This window comes from Melospiza georgiana, chromosome 26 (genome assembly GCF_028018845.1).
Source record: "Melospiza georgiana isolate bMelGeo1 chromosome 26, bMelGeo1.pri, whole genome shotgun sequence".
In the NCBI taxonomy this organism is placed as follows: domain Eukaryota; kingdom Metazoa; phylum Chordata; class Aves; order Passeriformes; family Passerellidae; genus Melospiza; species Melospiza georgiana.
This window is the reverse complement of record NC_080455.1, coordinates 6,311,837-6,332,560: the sequence shown is the minus strand read 5'-3', so window position 1 is coordinate 6,332,560 and position 20,724 is coordinate 6,311,837. Positions and strand designations below refer to the sequence as shown.

The following is a 20,724-nucleotide window of genomic DNA, read 5'->3' as shown; positions in this document are numbered from 1 at the left end:
CAGAGGAGCCAACAGATCTGCAAATTCTTCTAGACAAGAGCGTCTTAAGACATTTTACGAAACACTCAGCTTTTTGGGGACGTGAAAAAGCAGTTTGAATTAGGCCTAAAAATTAAATTAGGGAAGCACAGAAACAAACTCTGCAAAAATAAAGCTTCTTACCATCCAGCAGCACCCACCTGGCTGTGAGGAACAGAGGGTGCAGGGTGCTCTTATAGACACATCTCAGAGGTGCAGCTTTCTCCATCCCAGTCCCTCCTTTCAAAACTCCCACCTGAGGTGCTCTGTAGCAGCTAAAGCACAGCTGCAATATTGGGACAATTATTTGGGCACAGGGACAAGAAGAACGGGGAAAATCTGCTCCCAGCCATCCCCAGGAACCCATCTGGAAGAAGCTCTGCATTTAGAACCAGCCTCCAGCAGCACCCTCGGGGCACTAAGAGCGGGTTAATTAACAGCAGCTCCCACGGAGGAAGGCAAAGCAAGGCCAGGTTTGGGAGCTTTGGGCTGCGAGGGCGAGCAGAGGCAGGCCCAGCCCTGCACAAACAGCTCAGTGTGTCCCAGAGGGGGAGCAGAGCAGCTGCACCCCCAATCCCACGGCAGGGAGGGAGGGAGGTGCCCACCCCAGGCTGCTGCTGGCTGCTCAAGGTCACTGTGAGCCAGCACACAGCCCAGGATTCCCAACCCTCAGTTGCTTGGATCGTGCTTCCCCCGAGGAACATCAGGGATTTAATATTCTCTCCACTGCTCGGCACAGAAAGAACAGAGCACTTGGCTTGCAGCAGAGCTGCTCTGGCTGTGGCAGCAGCTGCTGCTTCCTCCTCCCCCTCCAAAGCAGCCACCACGTCTCTTTCCAATATTTTAATGAGTCGCTACATCTTACACTCATAATTATAAAAGAATAAGAATCCATAAAAATATTTTCTTTTCATAATACGCACTTAAAATACTCCAGGGCAAGTCAACGTGGTTCATTTGGGTGGGTTTTGTTTGTGTTTTCGTTTTGCCCCTGGCAGAACCCTTGGCTTGAGGGGGGGATGTGCTCCCCTGAGGTGTGATTGCTCAATCCCCCTCCCCAGAACTGCAGTTCCTGTTGCCCAGGTAAATAAAAACCAGGAGAGAGCGTTGCTGAGTAGACGGGCAGGGCAGGGGGACCAGTCACTGACCTGCAGAGAACTGAAGCACAGCCAATTTCAGTGCACATTGGAAAGCTCAGGGAAGGACAAGGGGACAAGGAGGCGGCACAGAGAACGGAGGGAGGGAGGATTTGCATAAATATCATCCATCTTGTGTTGCAAAACCCCAAATGCTGCTGTGAGCTCTGGAGAGAGGCTCTGGCTGTAGCCAGCTGCCTGTGCTACCTGTTGGCACAACTCTGAGTGAGAGCGGCCATGAGAGGAAGGATCAGAGGGCGCCGTTACCGGCCCCGGCCACTTCCTCCATCTGCTCTGCAAATTTAAACTTGAAAATAGACAGATATAAAAAAGAAAAGACTAGTGTTGCATGCTTCTGTAGACCTCTCTTCAGCTCCCAGGGCTCCAGTGTGGCAGCAGGGCCAGGACACAGAGCAGATCCCCAGGTAAGCAGTAGGTAGTTCTCTTCCCTCGCACTCCTGGCTTAAGGCAGCTTCTGATTCGGCTCTTCCGTTTCCAACACAGGCACTGAGTTCTTGCAGGTGAGAGTTTGGGAACTGCACAGGTGCAGTGGAAGAGGAAAAGGATTGGGGAGAGAGAGATGGACACAAACCTCAGCCTCGGGACACAGACCACTGTCCATTGATTCCCAGGAGAGAGGGAGTAGCAGCAAAAAAAGCGTTGAACAGCCAGGCTGGAGGAGAGGAGGAGGACGAGCAGCCGAGCAGGAGCAGACCTCCAGCTTGGAAAGTGAGAGAAGGTGGCACTGTCCAAAGGGAAGGTGCCCTCCAGCTTTTCCCCCTGGCCTGGGGGTATCCCCAGCCCGACGTGGGCACTCAGCCCCTTGTGCTCTGGGTTGGACGCTGCCGGGGAGCGGGAGGGCACGGGGCAGGTGAGCTGTCAGTGTCCAGTTTGCAGAGGCTCGTGCTCTCAGAGGTATTCTTGTAGAAAGTGCAGCAGCGTGATTTCGTAGTGCTCTCCTGACTCAGGGCACCGAATACTGTGTCTCTCGTTGGGGTAGATCTGTGCCAGGGCAGACAGGGGGCATTGGTCACTCAGCAGGCACAGAGCCCCCTCCCCTCAGCCCTGCTGCCTCCATCCCGTCTCCACCAGGATAAATAATGCCAGGGAAGGTCTGGAGCACCCCTCCCTCACTGCAGCCTCCCCTGCCAAGTGGGACACAACAGCTCATGGAGGAGGAAAGTTCCAGGCCCCGGGGCAGCAGCTCTGCCTGCACATGGCACATCTGGCAGCCACGGAACAGCCACAGTGCCACCTCCCGGCCTCCTCTGAGTCCAGCGAGGTGTTCACTGGCACCACCATCAAACAGCATGTGGGGATCTGCCTCCATCCCCTGCCATGCCCAGAACACACAGCAGGGAACTTCCCTCCCCACTCCTGCCCCTCCTACCTGCAGCTGGTAAGGTTTTCCAGCCCGGATTAGCTGCGATACCAGGAAGTTGGTGTGAAAAAAGTGCACATTTTCATCCAAAAAGCCATGGAGGATCAGCAAACGATTTGGCCTGGATATGGGAGGAGAGATAAGGAAAGAAACAGGATGAGAAACCAGATGGAAAACACAAATGAGGCACCAGATAAAAGCTCTGCAGTGGGTTTGAGCAAAGAGCTTCCAGCTGGACAAGCCAAACCCAGGCAAGAACAGAGCCAGGCTGTGGCCATGGGCCTCAAGCCCTCCCTGCCAGGGGGGCTGGGGGTGCTGTGGCCGAGTTAAAGCAGATCAGAACCCCTCCATTTCCATTCCTGTGGCGCTGAGCAGAGCTCCAGGAGCAGCTCTGGGGTGGGTACTCACTCATTGGGAAGCTTTTCCACGTGCAGTGCCACCGAGCCAGCCTCGTAGCCCTGCTGGTTGTTCTCGGGGACGTCCATGTAGCGCTCGGTGTAGCCGGTGTCGTAGGCCATCCACACGGTGACAGGGGCACCTGCTATGGCAATCTGTCAAACAGAGAGGTGCCACCAAGCCTCCATTAGCGCCTGCTCAACAGCCCAAGTGTCCCCTGCTTTCCTGGAGAGGCAGCAGAAAGGCTCTGGGCTGTTCTGTCACTGAGACCAGGATTCTCCTTCAGCAATCCCACTCACAGCCCAGATTCCTCCTCCTGCTGTTCCTCTTGTGGTCACAGCGGGGAAAATTCCTGCACATCAGCACTAAAGGCCTTCCCTCTGCAAGGAGGGGTTGTGAATGATCCAGAAACTGTGCTGGGCACTTGGGAAGGGGCCCATCCCAGAGCCATCCTCCTCCAGCCCCAGCCAGGGATGAGCTGCAGCAGGACACAGGACTGGAGTCAGGAGCTCCAGGCAGGCAGGACAGGGGGACATTTCCACCACAAATAAACCAAAATGCCAATTCCAGCTGCCAATAGGTTCAGAAGCTGTGAGAACCAAGTGTCCCAAAGGTGCAGGCTCACCTTGAAGACGTTGGGTTTACAGATGAGCCCCATGAGGGACAGAAAGCCCCCATAGGACCAGCCGTGGATGGCGACCCGGCTCAAGTCGATGAACCCGTATTTTTCTGCTACATAATGTAAACCTTCCACCTGGTCCTCTATCTCCACCTGACCCTAAAAGGCAAAAATGAAGCTCATCTTAGTGGATGTGATAAATTTAGAAACTCGAGACAGAAACACCCAGGAAATGAGCAGCCACAACCCTTAGGAAGGACAAACAGAGATTCCCCAGCACAAGGAGGACGTTACCATTTGGTTTTTCAGGGCTCCTTCAAATTTGAGGCCTCGCTGGCACGATCCCCTCCCATCAATCACCACCACAGCATAGCCCAGGGATGCCAACGTGTTCAGCCGCAGGTACTTGATGCCTTTGAAGGAGTTATTCACCAGCTGCACCTGCACAAGGAGGGAGGAAGAGTTTCAGAGCTCAGCAGCTGCCTTTCAATGCCTCCCTGTGTCAGTGGAGGATCCTGAGCTGGACAGCAGCCACTCATCGAGCTATCAGAGCCACAGAAATCAAACCACATGCTGGAAAAGTCATCTGAGGTTTGAAGCAGAGGTCAAACACAGGGACAGAAAGAGTAGGTTTAGATTAGATATTATAAGAAGTTTTTTGCTGTAATGGTGGTGAAGCCCTGGCACAGGGTGCCCAGAGAAGCTGTGGCTGCCCCATCCCTGGATGTGTCCAGGCCAGGCTGGATCTCTGAACAACCTAGGACAGTGGAAGGTGTCCCTGCCCATGGCACAGGTGGGACTGGATGGGCTTTAAGGTGACTCCAACTCAAACCATTCCATGATTTCATGATTCCATCACAGTGTTCACTGCTACCCAAAGTGCAAGTCTTGCTGCATGACTGACAGAGCTCTGCCCTGGGCAGCAGCCCCAGCCCTGACCCCAGCATTCCCCTGGCTTTTTACCTGAGGGCCTCCATAGACAAAGAGCACCGTGGGATGTTTCTTGCCAGGCTGGACATCGTGGGGCTTGTAGACCATTCCGTAGAGCTCCACGTCCGACTGCGTGCGGAAATGGAAGATCTCCGGGGGGACGTAGTCGGGGGGACAGCCTGCAGCAGGAGGGGCACACACAGTGCTGAGGGGCTGAGCAGCCTCTGCTCCCACCCCCTGAGCCAGCCCTGTCCAAAGGTGACCCTGAGCAGGCCTCCTTCCACACCAAACCATGCCAAGGCTTAGCAAAGCCCCTCCCTGGGAAGCACGGCCTCCACCTGCCTGCACAGGGAGGGGATTCCACAGGAAAACCTCACCAGGTGGGAGCTCTCCAATGGGCACTGTGCCACAACAGGGATGGGACAATGTGTTTGCAGCAGGGGTTCAGGTGCTGCTGTGAGCTGTACCTAAACCTTCTGCAGTGCAGAATGGAGCAGCCACTGTATCCCAGGTACTTGTCCCTTCCCTCTTCAGAGAAATCACAAATTAAAAGCACCTTGAAGTGCTCAAGGCCAGGTTGAACAGGGCTTGGAGCAACCTGGACTAGTGGAAGATGTCCCTGTCCATGGCAGGGCATGAGCACAGGATGGACCTTAATGTCTATTCTCACCTAAATCATTCAGTGATTCCACAGCAAAACCACACCCACAACTCTGTACATTCCAGAGCAGGACTTTTGCTCCAGGTGTGAAACACATCAAAAGCCCACAGAACATTTTCTGGTCAAATGAGAAGTATCTCCCTCACAAGATAACATGATTCACTTTCCCTCAGAGTGAAGGTACCCAGACCCCTTCCCTCCCCATCACTCCTGGCCACTGCTGGGAGTTCTCACTGCCCCCTCCCCAGGACTTACTGGCTGCCTCCATCATGCTGGCCCAAAACCTGGGCTGCTTGTGGAGAGGGTCATCGTCAGGGCCGCTGAGCTTGTAGATGTGCACACAGGGAGGAGTGCTCACGCTGCTGTAGTGGCTGATGAACATGTCAAAGTTCTGCCAGGGAACACAGCACAGTCAGGGCACGAGGTGCTGCACTGCCCACGTCTCGAGCAGCACTCAGGACTTGGTACTGGCCACGAGTCATTGCCATTCCCACTTAGATCCCTGGCAGTCAGGAATCAATGCAAGGAACAACAAACCTGGCTCATGGAGCAGCTGTGGGAGAAGCCTGGAGTGGTGAGGCGCATGATCTCCCCGGGACACTCGTAGCTGACCACGTAGAGGTGGTGCTCCAGCGGGGTGTCCTTGGTGCCTTGGAAATACACCAGCTTGGTGGCCTCATTGACCCAGATCTGTGCCAGGAGAGAGACTCAGGGACAGGCAGGGACAAGCTCTGCTCCTCTGCCAGCCCACAACACACACAGACCATGACAGGGCTGCTTAGGGCAGGGGGCTGGGAGGCCAGAGAACACACACAGCACTTGGGAGAACTGCACACAACACAATGCAGTGACAGACAGCAGTCCCTCAGCCCTTTTGTTAAAGACTCAAAACATTTTCTTATTAACGGGCATAAAAAGCTGGGCTTTGCTCCCTGCAGGTTAACAGGAAGCCATCCTCTTAACAAGGAACATTCTGTGCTTATATGGCTTCTTGCAGAACCATGGAATCATCTAGAAAATGGAAAAAACCCTCCAAGATCAAGCATGAACCCAGCAGCACTGTGTTCATCACTAACCCACATCCCCAGGTGCCACATCCACACCCTGCTGAACATTTCCAGGGTTGGTGATTCTGTCCTGGACAGCCTGTCCCAGTTCCTAATCACCTTTCCAGTGCAGCCATTTCCCTCATCTCCAACCTAAATCCCCCTGCAGCAGCGTGAGGCTGTTTCCTCTGCTCCTGTCCCTTGTCACCTGGCAGAAGAGCCCAACCCTCACCTGGCCACAGCCAGCATGGCTGGATTATAAAGACACAGGTCCCTTTTTCCAGCCATCATGGTAATGAATTCCCATTCGTGGGAGGACCAGTCTAACAGCTCTCAGCACCAAACTTTGAGACACATTAAAATAGGTTTTACTGTCCAGATAAAGCTCTTTCTAAAAACCACCCAGTCAGGCAGGAACAGAGGCAACAGCTTTTAAATCCTGCATTGATCCAGCAACAGTAACTGAACTGTTTTTCCACCTTACAGCTTCCAAATGCTATTTCTGGCTAACCCACAGTTTGAAGACCCCTGTGAACAGCAAAGGGAAAAACATCCAACTCAATTGGCCAGGAAAACCAGGCAGAGCCCTGTGGAGCAACAAATGCATCAAAATAATTGCTGCTAACACAATTTTAGCCATAACACATGCAGGGAAGAGCTGTGGCCAAAATCAACAGCATGTACAGTGAGAATCCACATGGGGAGGGACAGCAGGTTAATTGCAGATTGAGGAAAAGCAGCAGAAACCAAAAGCTTGGAGCTGTTGGTCTTTTAAAAAGCGAGAAGTGAAAATCCAGATTAATTGGAAATGAACAGCCAAGGTCTTTATTTTGACAGAATCACCTGGGAGTGTTAAAGATCAGACTTGGAGTTAATTCCTGAAGCAAAAATGAAACTGGGTTTCTACAAGATTAATAAAAATTCATTTCTGGCTGTTCTGCAAGGGACAACAGATACAGCTTCTCCATATTCTAAATTGCTTTATATTCCCCAGCTGCCTTGTTCCTAAAGGCTCTGTTGAGGGATCAGCTGGAGACCAAGAGTTCACTCTGAGTGCCAGGACACATTTCCACATTGCAAGAACTCATTGGAGTTAAAATGCCTCAGCAAAGGCAGCAATCCCCAGCTTCTCCACAAAATGGTTCTTTGTTGCTCTTAAACCTCAGACTTGTGTCCTTTTTTATGGCCTGACCCACTCCTGGGATTTACCTAAGGAGCAATCTGAAGTCTGATTAAGAAGGCAATCAGATCCATGTGCACTGGCCTACAGCACTTCTGGGGGAAGCAGAGGCAGCAATAAAAACAGCAACAAAATGAAGCTTAAGCAGTTCTAGCAGGTCCCAGGCGTAAGGGAGGACTCAGGCCAGGACTGGGGGCAGACAATGCAGAGCTGAGCACTGCAAGAGAATAAAAATAACCCCTACCTTGGATCCATGCCTTGCCAGCACCTCCCATTCCCCACCAGTCAGAGCAACCTCCTCCTTGATGGGACATTTGAAATCATCTACAAGAGAGACCACGAGCATCAATCACTGCCCTCCCCAAAGGGCAACAGAGGGGGAGCTCCCAGGGCTGCAGCCCTTACCCTCACTGTGGACACAGGGCTGCACCCAGTCGTGGCTGCCTGGCTTCAGGATTGCTGTCACCCTGTACAGGTGACAGAACCCTGTTTTGCACTCGTTGGCTCGGATAAAGCAGAGCTCTTCCTCCTCCCCCTCCGGCTGGATGAAAGGATAGAAGATGTCATGAACCTGCCACACAAGATGAGAAACCTGTCAGTGATTTATTCAACACCAAATTTGGGACTGAGTAGCAAAGCTGCCACAGCAAGGACTTAACTGGACATCTATCAACATGAGAATGGTTAACTGAGGGGAGGGAAGGCAGGAAGGGGCAGCCCGTGTTCTCCTCCCAGCCCTGAGCCTCTTACATTTATCCACACATCAGTGGTTTCTTCATAGATCACAAATGGCTGGACATTTTCTGGCACAGTTTTGGCAAATTCAGCACGCTGCTCCTCATTTTCTGGGACTGGAATAAAGAGTGCTGGAGGCAGAAGGACTAGCTGGAGCCTCTGCTGAGGTCTGTCTAGGAACATAGCCCAGGCACTGGGGAAAGAAGTCGGAGGTGAATGTCAGCACCACAGAATAGAGGTCCCTTTCCAACACTCAGAACATGCATCCCTTTCTTCCCCCCGCTGCCAGAAAGGATTTGGGCATCTGAATGCAAAGCTTTTCTCATCACTGCTGCTTTCTAATCCCCTGGAAGCTGTGCCAACACACACGTACTGCCAGACAGCTCTGGTATTTCACAGGGGTATCGCTCAGGCGAGATGTCTGACAGATCTGCCAGTGCCTGCTCCAAGGGAGCACTGCTACCACAGCCCTGTCTCCAGAATGGAACTCCTCCTTGGACACCCCTCCACCAGGAAGCACTGTTTGTGTTCCAGCTCTCCTCCCAGAGCTCTGTCTGCAGCCTCCTCCTCGTGCTGTGCCAGGGAGAGGCACAGACCCAACACGGGTGCCAGGGGAAGGAGCTGCTTCAGTCCCAGCCCTGCTCCCCTCCAAGGAGAGTCCCTGGAAGTGGTGCTGCACTGCAGCTCTCAGCATGACAGATGGCAGAGCACAGCCACCCCAAGGCCTGTGAGTGCATCCAGGGGAGTTTCATCATGAAAGACAGATTTGAAAAGAGCCAGCTCTCCCCCAGCACCGCAGGATTTCAGGAACTGAGATATTCAGCACATTTAGATAAGCTCTGGTGCAGAACATCACAATCACCTCTGGGATTACCTGCTGGAAAGCTCTCTAAATTTCCTTTCCAGAGCAGAAAATTAATGATGAGTTACAGAATGCCACCTTCAAAGACAGCCAAGTCACCTTAACTTAATCTGCACACACACCAGTTAACAGCCAAGCTTGGGAGGGGAAAATGAAGAACTTTAAAATTTCAATCAGATTGGGGTGAATTGTGGAACTCTTCAGGCAAGACTGTGTATCCCATTTGGAGCCACAGCCAGCCCCAGAGCAATCCTTCTCTTTGGACATGCTGCATGAAGGATGTGGCACCACAGACCCTGTTCTGTGACTCAGGCCAAACTGTGCCAATGAACAAAGATAAAGCTGCCCACAGAACACCCCCATGTTCAGCAGGAAACACCCTGTACCTGTGTTAAACATCTTCAGCTCCAAAGAATTCCCCAGCACTGCCCACTTACTGTATCAATGTCATTTAACTCTGGTTGTGACAAACCCCACAGCCTGTCACTCTGCTCTGCTTCGTTCCTACTTTTAGGATGTCACAGCACTGAAGAAGCCAAATATTCATGTGCCATTTCTGGCACTCAGGGCTTTAAAACCAGGTCATGAACACAGCAGAATCATGTCAAGGGTCTGCAACCAGAGGAGCCCTTGGGAAAGTTATTTTGGGAGGAAAATGAACTTACTATTTGCCATCCCGGGTCCATCCAGCACGGGCAATGTACTCCACAGTGGGAAACAGGGCAGCAAAGGGTTGCACCAGCTCTTTGTCCTGAGCACACACAATCTGCAGCAAAACCAAGGCCCAACATCAAATCAGAGCACCAGAGCTCATCCCCTTCTCCCAGGGAAGCTCAGGGAGATGGCAGAACAAGGAAGGTTAGCTACTGGCATCAGCAAAGGTCAAGCCAGGAGAAGCAAGCCTCGCTATAAAGAGCAGGAAGAGAAGGGAAAAACAGCTTCAAAGCAAAATGATTTTGGCATGCAGCCACAGGAAAGGACACAGGCAGGGACTGAAGCCCCAGATTAGACCTGGCTCCAGCCCTCCTGTCTGCCATGGTGCACCAGGCAAGCCCCAATTCCCCCTTCCCTCCACATTCCCAGCTGAATCTCCCCCAGAATGATTCTTGTCAGCATTTTCAAGTCTTTCTGTTTCTTGGATAAACACATTAAAGATCCGGCTATTACAAGAGAGTAAAAAACCCAGACTAACACTATTTAGGATTTCTTTGTGACCTTGTTTTAATTCTAGGGAGCTTCAAAAACCCTCCTGTGCAATGTCCCTTTCTGAGTTATCACTTACCTTACCCTTGCTGTCTGTTTTAAATTCTGCCAGTTTCAATGTAATCTTGGGGTTTTTGCTGCCTGCAGAGAAGAAGTGAAAAAACACCAAGATGATCAAGCTGAACATTCTGTGGTAACACAAAACACAGCTTCTAAAGGGGATCTGCCCCTGCTCTGTGTGAATTTACAAATATCAAACATGCATGTGAGCAAACACCAGAGTCATTCTGGGAATGGGAACAGTTTGCTTTGCCTTCCCTTGCTGGCTGTGCATGTTCCCAGGAGGGAGAGGAAAGATGGGATTCAGAATGGATTCCACAATTTACCACCAGATATATTCCACTTCCTCAGCAATCCTTTCATTTAGGGCAGGGATTTAAAGTTCAGCCTTTCTTGCAGCAGATTTTGGGATCAGAGAGTCAATTAAGTCCCAACTTTTACAACTTTCTACATCCCAGTAAGTGCCCAGATTAATGATGCAGAGTTTATAGCCCCAATTCCAGTGCTGATTCCAGCAGGAGTCCAGAGCTGCCTCAGCAGCCCCACGTGTTTCACCCACCTGTCCTGGGGTACCGATAGGAATCTGTTTTTCTCTCCTCCAAGGCAGGTGAAGGAACATGAATTATCTCCACCTCTGACTCATCAACTTCCTCATACAGGATCCGCAGTGTTTTCAAATCCTCTGAACCTGGGACAGAGAGCAGGAATGTTTACAACAGCATTTCCTGCTGTTTCTGCCTTGCCTGGAGCACTGGTGCAGAGGGAACACCTGCACAGCCCCAGCTCTGAGTGACCACCTGCAAACACTGCACAATTATAATCCCCTCAGTGCTTTGTTCCTTCAGGTGATCTCCCCAGGAAAATCATGCTCAGAACCTCATTCCTAGCCAGAGGCAGCAGCCACATGCCAGGGTTTGATGAGCAGAACAGTGACTGACCTTCTGTGGAAGCTGTGGGACACCACCAATAGCCCGTGAACCGATCAAACTCCTCCTGAATGACAAAAGTGGCCACACCAGCAGACTTGGGGTCATCCAGAACATTGGATAAACCTGGAGAGGAACAAAGACCAGACAGCATTGGCATTTTGCATTTACATGTCCTTGGAAAACGCTGACCCAAAAGACAAATGCACTTGTAAGAAATAAGCCAGGAATGGGGGTGTTGCAGAGATTCCCCAGGGAAGTCCCTCTGGGCTGGAGGGAGCCCCACACCTTTGTGGCAGTATGTCAGCCGCCTCTCCTCGCCCGTCTCGATGTTTGCCACCCACAGGTCGTTGTTGTTAATGAAGGAGAAGAAGGCTGGGTCAGCAGGGCAGATTTTGGGATCCATCCGTGGCCCTGAGCACTGGGTCTTGATCTCCAGAGGCTTCATTGGAGACACCTGTGGCAAGAGACACACAGAGCTGGGTGCCACATCAGCTCCCAGCTCTGCAGAGACAAAGCCTAAAACAGACACAGCAGCACAGCCCAGGGGATGATGGCAAATGTGGCCCTGACAGGACACAAGAGCAGTCACCACAACCAAAGGGATGAAGATGTGGAAGATGTGGACCGGCTAGAGCAGGTCCAGAGGAGCCACAGAGATGCTCCAAGGCTGAAACCCCTCTGGAGCCAGGCTGGGAGAGCTGGGAATGTTCACTGGAGAAGACCTCAGAGCCTTGCAGTGCATGAAGTTCTTCCAGGAGAAAAAGTTCTTCCAGGAGAACCTCCTGTAAGGGTGGGCAGGCCCTGGCACAGGGTGCCCAGAGCAGCTGTGGCTGCCCCTGGATCCCTGGCAATGTCCAAGGCCAGGCTGGATGGGGCTTGGAGCACCCTGGGATAGTGGAAGATGTCCCTGCCCACGGCAGGAGGTGACACTGGGATGGGCTTTAAGGTCCCTTCCACCCCAATCCAGCCTGGGATTCCACGTGCAGCCATCTCCAATCCAAACCACCAAGCCCTTTGAGGGGAGCCCATGAAATCAATCCCTGGCAGACTCACCATGAAGCCATTCTTGCCCCCATCTCGACAGTGGAAGAGGCTGTTGCTGGCCTGGAAGAGGAACAGGCCACTCTCACTGTGGAAATCATAGGATGTTATCCCAAAGACTCCCAGCCTCTTGCGCTCCCTCAAGAGCTCCTCCTCTCTGGAATACATCCCGTGGTGAGGGGTTGCCTAGAAGTGAAGGAAAGGAATATCTGAAAGGATCTGCAAGGTGAGGAACGTTCACAGGAGTGCTCTGAGCCTGTCACAGCACCCCAGCTCAAACAGGCAGCAGTGTCAGGGTACAGCTGCCCAATTCCTGTACTCCACGCTGCAGCTGTGGGGTCCAGGAGGCCTAAACCCCCCAAACCCCCCAAATCCCCCTCTAGAGGAGGGCTGAGCTGTGAATCTCTCAGTTCTACAGTTGGCACTTCAGCATGAAGTGAGAACAGCTGCGCTTGCTCTGCTTATGCAAATCAGATGTAACCAATTAACTTAATGACGTTATCTGCAGCCTTCACAAACAGTTTCCATGTCAGACACTGCAAACAAAAGTTCTTCCGGGATCTTGAATTACCCTGGAGAGAACTCGCAGCCCAAATGGGGTCAAGGCAGACAAATTCTGTTCCACCAGGAACTTTTTAAGCAGGGCTGAAAAGACCAACACCCTGCAATGCTGCCAGTGACAAAGGACACGAAGATACTGAAACAGGGAGGGGAAAGTTCCCTCCCTTCCTGGTGCACTCACAGCAGTGTAAGGCAGAAGCAGCAATTTAAACTCAACTTTCCCAACATTTTAAAAGCAGGAAGGATGACAGACACCACACAGATGTCCCCACCACAGCATCACCCGGTTTCCCCAGGCTCTCCCCACTCTGGCTTACCTGAAAGTGATCCAGCATCTGTTTCCAGGACAAGAGCAGCAAGGCCTCCTTCCGTACCTTTTTGGGAATCTCTGAGTAAAGAAGGGAATTCTCTCTGCTACCATATGGCATTCCTGTCAGGAGGACAAAAGCATCATCCTACTCAAGATGAATTAGCCAGTACAAAGAGCAAATTCAAACACAAGTCTGGAAACAGGGGCTGGGGCTGCCCAGAGACCTTTACCCATATTCCTTCCCAAGCAGCTCCCAGATCAATCCCCGAATAACATCTAAACCACTTAGATTTTGATTTGTTTGGGATTTTCCTAAGCAAGATGTAACACTACCCCACCTCTCCAGAATGTTTTAGGTCCAACTTTCCCCTCTGTCCCTGTCCTCCCATGCTCCAGCTCCACTCTAAGAGCACCACTCCCTGAATGGGTGACTCAACATTACCCTCCACACTTCTCATACAGAAATTTGCTACAGGGACCTGATTCAGGCCAAGGCAGCAGCTTGCAAGGGGGGAAGGAAAAGCCTGGAAGCCCCAGAGAGCCCATTCAAATGTGAAACAGTATCCTACAGAGTCAAAAGACCTTGTCATTTTACATAAGCCTTTGACTGCGGTTATCAAATGAGCTCCTGGCCTTAATCCAACTTCCAAAACAACCATCAAATATCCTGACTTGTGATTTTGACAGCTTCCACCAAAACAAAGACCATGAACTTGCCCTCTACTTATGCTGCAGAGACTCCCTGGATCAGAAATTCACACAGGGATCTGTGCCCTGATACTGCCCGCTCTGCACATGTTCTGGGCAGAACAGAGAGATTTCTGAGCTGGCTGACCCAGCAGTAGTTACTTCAAATTAAAACTGAAATATTAATAAGTGCTCAGGAAGCAGAGCAATATGTGAAGATGTAATCCTCAGAGATCCAGGAACACCAAAGTGCTGAGCATGTGGTGTTTAACATAAGCAGCATCTGCCACGATACAACACAAAACTCTGTGGGGATGGCCCAGGAATGATTGAGGATGGCCATGCAGGAAAAACTGCAGAGAGGAACAAATGGCTGGACACTCACATCTGACACTGAGGCAAATGTGACCTGGACTTCCCTTCCCCTTATGTTCAAACTTTCTCCAATGACCTCAGGCTGACTACAATCAATTGGCATTTACAAGGAAAATATTGCCTTCCTCCCCAAAAGACAGTTTACTTTGCTTCCAAATGAAATATTCAACCCTACAGCAAAGTTCATCAGGACTCTCCATCCATTGCTCAGTTTTATTTAAACACTTTAAAATGTTATTTCATGCTGGGGCAGTAACAGCACACTGAGTTAAACACTTGTGAACTTACAGGCTGCCCAGAGAAGCTGTGGCTGCCCCATCCCTGGGAGTGTCCATTTATTATGGAAAAGAATCAGCATTTAAATCAGCATTTCCCCTTTATTAGGGACATCTGAACAGAGGTACCCTGGGATTACCTGGCTGATGCTGATCTTAACTGAGGGATTAATCTGCTCTAAGCCCTGTACAATTCCTTAAGGAAGGAAACACTGAAAAGGCACTCGTGTATCCTCATTCCTGGTTCTGGCTCCTGAACAGTCACACCCTGGCAGAACACCAACCACCCAGTAGCTGGTTTGGTTGCCATTTCATACAACAGAACATTAAAAAAAAATTTTAAATTAGCCACTTAGTTCTTTAATCATCTAGATCAAAACCAGTATGAAAGTGAACTGGAAACACATTCAAGCTTTAAATCAAGCCTCACTGCTCAGACTTGACAAGAAAAATATGCCAGTTCTGGATCCTGCCCTTCAGAGCAGCACTTGTGTCCCAAGAATTTATGAGAACTACACAAATCAAGTCACTGACACACAGGAGCTGCTTAGTGACAACACAAATCAGTCCCTCACATCCAGCATCCTACAGTGACCTCCACTCAAAACCTGGAAAAAGAGGAAGAACAGCAGGGTCACTTCAGGGCAGCAGTAACTGCACAGAGTTGCACATCTGGCAATTTTTGTACTGGCCCAGTAATGATCAGCTCATGCCCCAAAGCACAACAAACTCTTTATAGTCTATAAAATTTCCCAGGTTACCAGCCACAAAATGATCCAGCAGTTACTAAAATCCAACAACTCTGTCACTAATTACATCGTGGCTCCATCTGTAACAAGGGACCTGTACAACACAGAATTCTGCTTTCAGTCCCACTGAAGGAAAGGGATATTTCTCTGGGAAATGCCAGCTCATTCCCAGCTCAATTTTCTTCCCTGCTCTTGAGAGCATCCTACCTTCATGATACCTAATACAGCAAGACACACCACCCTGCCATTAATATGTTGCAACATGTAATTAGTCATTACTGCCAGCGAATTTCTTGGAAAGTCAGTCTGGTTGATGAAGCAAATAAATCCCACTTCTCCCAGGCTACAGAGGCACGAGATAGTCCCTTCTCTTGGCCCATCCCCTGCGTGACAAAGTGACAAAGCACACAGAAGTGCTGCTGGCCAACACTTCCCCTTGTCACAGCTGATCCCTGTGTTTGAGGCTTGTCTGGGACCGGAGAGTCCCTGCTCAGTCCCAGGCTGATCCCGCAGGCCCTGAGCCACGTCAGCCAATCTCAGTTCCCAAATCTCACAGGGGAGGTCTCTCCCATCCCATCCCTCCCCTCCCCTTTCCTGCTGAGTTTGGAAGAGCCCCAGGTTCCCCTGGTGCTGGCACGAGGCTTACCCAGGTAGTAGAGGCGGTGAGAGTGTGGGCTGGACTCCTCTGTTTTCCGGACAAACTGGAAATCATGGGGAGCTTTGTTCACTATCATGCCCGAGTACTTCCTGCTGCTGTGAATAATGTCACGCAGCCCATCCCAAGAATGCTTTTGCACCTGGAATTGGGAAGGCACATCCTCCATCTCGACCACTTCGGAGCTGTCTGAGAGCGTGTCCACTGCAGTCATCCTTGCTTCTCCTTCAGAACTGGGCAAAAAACTGAGGGAGAGAATTGAGCCTTAAAATCAAGCAGGTGCTCCTTAAACTACAGATCTCTGCGATTCTCTGCACTCAAGGATTCATTTTAAACACACTGAAAGGAAAAGTCCATTTCCCATCCCATATGGAATCCTGTAAATGAAGATATTGACCTCAGAGAACTGCCTCTCCCAGGGCTGGCTCTGGAATAAGCTGTTAAAGGAAGCTCAAGCAGCAGATTCTGGTGCAGACAACAGGCAGCTTGACTCAAAGGAAAACCACTCCAGGAATTCGGATGGGTATGTCATCAAAGCTATGAGCTATCATAAAGACACAAACTCCTGCCCTGTGAGACCATGGAAGTGGAATCCTCTTCCTATCCCAAAGGAAAACCTGCCCATCACCTGGGGAGAGAGGTTCAGACCCATTCACTTACCTGAGGAGATACTGAGGCAGGAATGATGTAAGAGAGATGGGAAATCAGGAAAAAAAGGTGCAAGTGCTTTGCTAAGAGAGAGAAGGCAGCAGGAGCAGACCCTGGCTGTACCCTGAGAAACGTGGCACACATTCCTCAGAGATTTCCAAGTGGGCAGGTGTGGAAGGAGAGGATAAGAACCACCTCCACATTAACACAAATGTTAATTTGAGGTGAGGTGGACCCACAGACTTGCCCAAGGTCAGTGATGTCATCCACTGCAAAGCAGGAATGAGCTGAGGACTAGGGAAACCTGTTTCTGACACCCCACTTGAGAGGCAGGCTGTCCCTCCAAGAGGCACCTGAAAGAATGTCACAGAGAATTTCAGAAGAACTTCAGTTTACTGGACAAAATTAGCTTGGATAATTTTGCTCCAAGGAAACAGAATCAGCCCTGTGCAAGGGCTGAAAATGTAACATCTCCTCAGACTCCTAAGTCCCAAAATTGTACAAAATGTGCCAATAGTAACACAAGAACAAGATCCCAAAATAATTCTGCAGGTACTCCTGGTACCTACCGCCCAGCAGTAAATCCACAGCTTGAAAATGGATAAAGAGGAGTATTTTCCAATCAAAGGCAGGCAGGAAGCCCAAGTGAAACCACAAAAGAGATGTGGGATGTTTTAAGACACTGTGTCTGTGGCCTCTGCCTGTATCCAGGCTCTCCACTGCAGCAGCTAAAATCACATCTGAAGGCAGAAGTGCTGCCTGTCAGAAACACATGACAGAAAGACCATGGAAATCCATAAACTGAGAGCAATTCTCCCAACCCCATCCCACTGCAGGTCAACTCAGTTAAATACTCTGGCTTTAGCTCACAAAGCCTGGCCCTTGGGTAACTCTCACCCAGCTGATGAATCCATCTCACTCAGCCAGGCTGGCTCCTCACAAGTGCAAGTTTAACCTTTAAAACCAATCCACAGATGTGATACTGGTACCTGTCCCCAGCTGAACTGGAGCCTGGAGCCCCTTCCAAAATATACTGCCATGATTTTATCATGTGAACAGCACAGCTCTAAGCTTGGCACTGTTCTCATCCTGGTGATTTCAACACCAGAATGGAGAGGGGAAGTGGGATAAGCACAGCAGCCACCACACAAACTGAGGAGGGAGTGTTGGGAGTTACCACTGGCACTGCTGCAGCTTGGTGGATTCTCATAAAATCACAGAATGGTTTAAACTGGAAGCAACCTTAATGATCATCTAATTCCAGACCTCTGCCATGGGCAGGGATACCTCCCACTAGAAGGGAAAAAATCCCCTGGTGTTCTCATCCTGGTGATTTCCACACCAGAATGGAGAGGGGAAGTGGGATAAGCACAGCAGCCACCACACAAACTGAGGTGGCAGTGTTGGGAGTTACCACTGGCACTGCTGCAGCTCGGTGGATTCTCACAAAACCACAGAATGGTTTAAACTGGAAACAACCTTAATGATCATCTAATTCCAAAGGGAGGTATCTAGTGGATACCTCCCACTGGAAGGAAAAAAATCTCCTAAAACAGGTTCTGGCATGATAGAGAGTAAAAGGAAACTCAGATTTCTGCCTCTGTCACTACAGCCACCTCTGGAAAAAGTCATAGTCAGTGTTTGGCAACACCATGTATGTAAGTAAATAAGTGCATGGAGTAACTTATCTCAGAGCAGATTTGGGGATTACATTACTCAAACGTGAGTGGATCAAGACACCAGTTATTAGCCATCATAAGACAGGCAGCAATGGCACACAGAAGATTTCCACCTTGCTGGAGAGGCCCACGCCGGGGCAGGGACTGAGGTGACTCAGAGCTGTTGCAGGAACACTGCTCTCTGCACTCCCAAAAGCATGGAGCTGCCCCTTGGGGCTGTTTTAATGCCCTTTGTGCCCTGTCAGGTGAGGTGGGTGAGCCACCTCTGGGCGAGGTGTCAGTCTGGAGGGGACAACAAGCACAGGTGGGAAATCAGAACCCAGGAAAACCGTAAATCTCGATATTGGCAGTGAGTGAAACAAGTTATGGTCCTGAGTCACTTCCTGCCTCACAGATCCTGGCTGGACAGATGGGGCTCCCCTCAGGACAGAGGTGATGGCAGCTCTGTCCCACAGCACACAGAGGCCACACGGGGGCCTGGACGTACCTTCTCCAACTTCCTGCAGTCTCGTTTTCCAGACGAACCCTCTTTATCTTCTGCATTAACTACTCAGAGAGCTGGGCAGGACAGCAAACTGGGGAGGAAGAGGGGAGAAAGGAGATTTCACACAGCTGCTGGGTACAAGCATCTTCCATAGGTCACATTTCCAGCTGGGTGGGGAGGCACAAATAAATCCTTGGGTTTCATTCTGTGGTCCAAATCTGTTCTGCCAGCACAGCCTGGGTTTGAACAGCCCTGATAAATCTGAGAGACTTCATCTGAACAATGAGGCCCAGTGCACTCTGTGGTGTGCCTCGCTCCTCCCCAGAAAATTCTTAAAATCTGAGAATCTTGAGTATTGAACCTTTCTGTCATCCCCTTCCCAAAATCCTGGAATTCTTGCAAGTATCAGGTACTAAAACCTGATAAAACAGAGGTCTGGTCCATACACTTAGAGGGAAGAGGCAAACAAAGGACACAGCATAAGCCAGAGGGTCACAGTCCCACCTGGGACATAAAACCCACATTCATCTTCCAAGCCTGAATGCCCTGTGCCTCAGCCTGCTGCCAGCCTGGCTCCCCACACCCATCTGCTCTCCAGGAGCACAGGAAGGCACTTCACTGCTGTCCTGTCTCCCCAAGTACAAAGGTCTTTGCCTCTGAATCACAGACACACTCAAGACCCGGCAGCGCCCTTTATTGAGGCTCCTGCTCTCCCCAAACAGCCACTTCTCCACCAAAAGTAAACTCACAGGGGACCAGGAGAGACAAAGCCTCACAAAGAAACCCCTCTGCTGCAGAGGAGAGCAGAGAGGGAGGAAGCAGCAGCGTTCAGCAGTTTTAGGGCAGTTTTTGATGCAGGCACGGCAGCGATGCTCAGGAATGCTGAGTAACCTGGGCTGATCTCCCAGCTGACCCTGCCTTGAGCAGGGGCTGGACCAGAGACTTCCCCAGGTCCTGCCAGGCTCGGCTGCTCTGTGATTTGAATGACTCTGAGGAACATCTGAACCCTCACTGCACCCAGCCCAGATCACGCATTTCACACAGGGAAGGAACGGTAAAGTCTCGAACCAGGGAAAAAAAAAAAGAAAATGAGCAAAATACACAAAAGAGATCAGGAACCAGCGTGAATCATTCGGGAAGAGCCAACAGAACACAGGAACAGAGTCACCTACAGGAGCCCTTACAACGTGGCCGGGAGCTTTAAGATCTCCAAAAATTAAAGCAGCGAGGGTGGGATAAAGCTGCGGAGATTTCTCCAGCGAGGGATGAGCTCTGGCAAAGGCTGCCAGCAGCCCGTGTCCCTCTGCAGCTCTCGCCGGGAGCTCTGCCCTTGGTGCAGAGGAAAGGCCGGGATTCGGGACGGCAGAGAGGGGGAACCCCCGGGGATGGAGCATCCTGTGCCCCTCGTGTCCCTCACGGCTCCTTCCCGTGCAAGGGCAGCGAGCAGCCCCTCACCCTCCTGCGCCCAGCGGGGGCTGCTGGGGGCACACGGGACCCCCTCCAAGGGCAGGGACCCCCCAACACCCCATCCATGGGCAGCTGCGGGGAGATTGAACTGCAAACCCCCCGAGGGCCAGGCCTGGGCCCAAGCCGGGCGAGCAAACGCCCCCCGGGGCAAGGAGAGGCCGCCGCCATGCCTTAGGGGGGAAAGAACCCACGGAAGGGGCAAACCCCGCACCCACCGGGCACCCCCCGCCCCGGGCAGCGGGGATGCGGCCCACGGGGCGGGTAAGCGCTCCCCGCCCGCCTCAGCCGCCCCTCACGGGCGCGGGCCCCACCCAGCCATGCCCGTGCCGGGGCGGGACCCTCGGTCCGCGCCATCCCCCCCTCCCCTCCTCACTCACCGCGGGGCGCGGCGAGCTCCCCGTGCCGGGCGGGGGTGGGGGCGGCTCCTGCGCGGGAGGGAGGGCGGGGGAGGGAGGGGGCGGCGGCGGCTCCGTCAGTGCCGCTCCATGGCCCGGGCGCGGGGCAGCCCCGGAAACGGGGGCGCGGGGGCGGCGGCGGCCACGGCGCGACCTCTCACCCGGCGGCGGAAGTGGCGGGAGCGCGCGCGCGCGCGGCGGCGGCGGCGGCGGGAGCGCGCCCGGGCGGCACGGGAGGAACC

At 51.8% G+C, this 20,724-nt stretch overlaps 1 protein-coding gene across 1 annotated transcript; it reads right to left on the bottom strand.

Annotated features, from left to right (window-relative positions):
- Positions 1-846: 846 nt before the first annotated feature.
- DPP9 (dipeptidyl peptidase 9) lies at positions 847-20,528 on the bottom strand. The gene is made up of 21 exons (XM_058041045.1): positions 20,465-20,528; positions 18,624-18,711; positions 15,801-16,054; positions 13,076-13,188; positions 12,210-12,383; positions 11,442-11,610; positions 11,166-11,279; positions 10,787-10,915; positions 10,247-10,308; positions 9,630-9,730; positions 8,118-8,295; positions 7,773-7,938; positions 7,612-7,691; positions 5,679-5,831; positions 5,397-5,532; positions 4,514-4,659; positions 3,845-3,991; positions 3,557-3,709; positions 2,944-3,086; positions 2,545-2,656; positions 847-2,156 (listed from the first exon to the last, which is right to left on the bottom strand). Exons 2-21 carry the CDS (start codon positions 18,677-18,679, stop codon positions 2,064-2,066), a joined length of 2,679 nt encoding a protein of 892 aa, XP_057897028.1. The 5' UTR covers positions 18,680-18,711; positions 20,465-20,528; the 3' UTR covers positions 847-2,063.
- Positions 20,529-20,724: the final 196 nt, after the last annotated feature.